A 3,549-nucleotide genomic window follows, 5' to 3' on the forward strand; every position below is an offset into this window, starting at 1 on the left:
TAGTTTCAGTCTCCCTCTTGAAAAACATTTCCAGCTGAGAACCAGGAGCCAAAGAGTTTGTGTGGAAGGATGTTCCCTGCTGGTTTTTTCATCTGTTTGAACTTCCTTTGTCTTCCCTTCCTGCTTGATGGCTCTGTTTACTGCTTAAATGCAAATTCAGCAGAGCACATGTTCCTTTGTTTAGGACAGTTCTGTTTGGACAGTGTTGTGGGGTTTGGATCTTCTGTTAATGACACCATACAGAAGAATTTTATAAATTCACATACAGTGGTGCCATACATTTTACCAGGAGAATACTGATCAGCCCAAATTGAGTGTTCAAATGATACCTTACAAGGCATATTTTGTACAATGCTTATTACAGTCGTGTGTAGGGTGTGAATACAAGGGTGTATATTCTGTCACAACTGGACAATACTTCTCCCCTGCCCCATGACTACAAGGCTCATCAGGAACTGTTGAAGAGGATGACCGCAGCTCTTGATATTCAAATGGAGTGAGAAGTCACACAGTCTGGTGGACGTTTTAGCCTTGGCAGGTCCCTGTAGAGTAGCCCTCCCATCAATGGTCTTATCCTTGAGCCCATCAAGGTGTTATGGCAGACCCCATCTTCTCTTCCCCCTACTGTAAAGAGAGCAGAAAGGATGTACTGTGTCCCCTTGCAGGGGTTTGGGTATCTGTATACCCATATCCCTTGAGGCTGCCTAGTATTCTCTGCTGCTAATGAGAGAGAGAGACCAGACATCAACGCCCAAAGGAAAAGAGGCAAAAAAATTGGATCTATTTGGTAGAAAAATGTATTCCACAGGAAGTTTACAATTTAGGATTGGAAACCAGCAGGCTGTGCTGGGTCGTTATGATTTTACCTTGTGGGAAATGTTTTAAGGGTGAAGAACAGGCTACTGGATGAGGTGAAACCGGAGTCTGCTGCCATAGTGGATGAGGGCAAATTAGTGGCCAGGACGGCTCTCCAGGCCAGTCTAGATGGGGATGACTCTGCTGCTCAGGCTATGGCCATTGCTATGGAGAGGTGTTCATGGCTCCCGTCCTCCAGAGGGTCAACTCAACAGACCATTTAAGGCCTCCCGTCCGAGGGGCCTTTGCTGTTTTCAGACAAAACAGATGATAGGCTGTATAGCCTCAAATATTTAAGGGTAACGCTTAAGACTCTGGGCATCTGTATGCCAGCAACAAAAAGAAAGCAGTATCACCCTCAGCATCCTCACTGATATCCAGCTTTTATACCTTGTATCCAGGACCTGTCCAGACAGAAGAGCAGAAATCACAAGAGGCATCCGCCTCCTCCCTCATCTTCTGCAGCTGCCACTTCTTCTTGGCAAGCTGGTTTTTCCAATCAAGCACCTTGACACGATGGTCGAGGATAGACGACCGGTTCCCAGCACGCAAGCATCTCCTACCCTGCCATTTGTCAGTTGTTTATCCCACTTCCTACGAGCGTAAATGACTTTAAGCTACAAAATGTGATGCCCAAGTGGGGCTATATCTTTCTGGCCCCAATACCTGTGACTGTAGCAGAGAACCTTAAAATATGAAGCATCTCCTGTGATGTCAGCAGCTTGAGAATAAATGCTCTTCCAGTGATCAGCAGTCGCATGTGCATGGACGTGGTGGGAAGCAATATGAGGACACGACAAGAAGATGATCATGGCTATACTACCTAGCCAAGAAATGTCATAGTTCTTCCATTCCTTCCGGTCTTTTATTATTGTATTCCACATTGGACAGTAATGCTTTTTATGTTTCTCCACAACATATTTAAATATTTTAAAGATTCCTTTACCCATTTAAATGTACGTAGCTGACAACAGCTTGGTTTGACCCTTTGGGGAATAGTAGTTCCTACCATTTCAGATTTTTTGTAGTTCATGTGGAAGCCCTGATACCTGCCCACATTCCAAAGTCCATTGTTCTCTCATTTTTAACAGGGTTTCTCGTGCCTGCAAAAACAAGACCTCGTCAGCATGTACAAAGCTATTTTCTGTTCTAATCCAGAAGGCATTTTGATCCCTTTACCATGGGGCTGTTTCTCACATTTATTGCAAATGTCTTCATTGCAAAAGCAAACAATAGTGGGGGATAACCAGCTACTTGGTCTGGTACCTTTAAACAACTTACAAGGAGGGGATAACAAAAGTCTTTTGTTTCCAATGATTAATCTTTTGTGTCAAGTTTCTTTACAGTGTTGTGTACATAACTAGGAATTCTTGCATGGATTGTTTCATTTACAGCTTGTGTATGCATCCGAAGAAGTGGGTTGTAGCCCACGAAAGCTTATGCTCTAATAAATTTGTTAGTCTCTAAGGTGCCACAAGTACTCCTGTTCTTTTAGCTTGTGTATACAGTGCTTCCTGTGGATGAAGGGGGTGGAGGCTAGAATCTTGAAGCATAATCAATCTCCATTGGCTAAACTTACTAGGACGGTTTTTTAAGGGTATTCATGTAGACCCATCTCTCTTTTCCATAGCTAGCCTCATAAGACTACACCCTCCTTTCAGACAAGATGTCTGCAAAGTGATGCATCTCTCACATTTTGCCTAAAATTGAATTAATATTTGTTTAATTAGATTATTTTTGACAGTGTGTAAAAATGTTGGTTCTATAATCACATTGCAGATCATTGATCTTTTGGCGGGTCTGGACATATTCACTCAACGTGGCCTACATCTATCCACCGCCCCAGCTGTTTCCCCTCTATGCCCTTCCCAGAAACACAGTCACTCAGTGTTTTGGGTTTGCTTTTGTTTTATATGAATGACCCCATTGAAACTTTATGTTAGAATCATAGTCCATCCTTTACTGATAAGTATATGTGAGTTACTGCTTAGAGGAGAGCACAGAAAGATACAGGGGGGAAAGGAGGATAAAAGTGTCTGAGACGGTTAATCTGCATTCCTGTTTTCCTTCCCCTAGATCTGAACACCAATACACACCTAACCAGTGACCCTGCTCTGTTAGCCACTCGTTTTTCTACACTATCTACCAGCTTCAGTGATTTAACATCAAGGCATCAACCTTTATCAGCTGAAGCGTTGCTTGAGCATTCACAGCCAGCAACAATGAGAAAAACATTCCCATCTGCAATGCCTAGGAAAGACAGCGAATCTGCAGCTAACAGGTGCTTGAGCCCTTCTAGAATGGGGTATAAACAAAGTGACAGACTGCATTCATCACTGTCCCCTCAGCATTGTTTTAAAGAGTCAAATAAGGAGGCAAGTGTCTTACTATTTAGCCTCTTTGCTGTACAGAAATGCATTTGCTATTAATGGAGATTTATATTGGCATCTCATTATAATATGCCTATTTGTAACAGAAAATGGTTGTAAAAGCTATGGTGTGGATATGTTTTTGTATGATTATTCTAAATACACCTCTGCCCCGATAGAACGCTGTCCTCGGGAGCCAAAAAATCTTACCGCGTCATAGGTGAAACCACATTATATCAAACTTGCTTTGATCAGCCGGAGTGCGCAGCTCCCCCCCTCCCCCCAGAGCACTGCTTTACCGCATTATATCCAAATTTGTGTTATA

At 42.9% G+C, this 3,549-nt stretch overlaps 1 protein-coding gene across 1 annotated transcript in view; it reads left to right on the forward strand.

The window, feature by feature from the left end:
• Positions 1–2,994: 2,994 nt before the first annotated feature.
• LOC113406714 (leucine-rich repeat-containing protein 36-like) overlaps positions 2,995–3,549 on the forward strand; it is a 10,401-nt gene continuing 9,846 nt past the window's right edge. Inside the window, exon 1 of the mRNA XM_029911783.1 lies at positions 2,995–3,230. Within this exon, the coding sequence (XP_029767643.1) occupies positions 3,078–3,230 (153 nt within the window). The 5' untranslated portion in view covers positions 2,995–3,077. The remainder of the gene's footprint in view (positions 3,231–3,549) is intronic.

Source organism: Terrapene carolina, unplaced genomic scaffold, assembly GCF_002925995.2.
Source record: "Terrapene carolina triunguis isolate 2854851 unplaced genomic scaffold, T_m_triunguis-2.0 Scaffold130, whole genome shotgun sequence".
In the NCBI taxonomy this organism is placed as follows: Eukaryota; Metazoa; Chordata; order Testudines; family Emydidae; genus Terrapene; species Terrapene triunguis.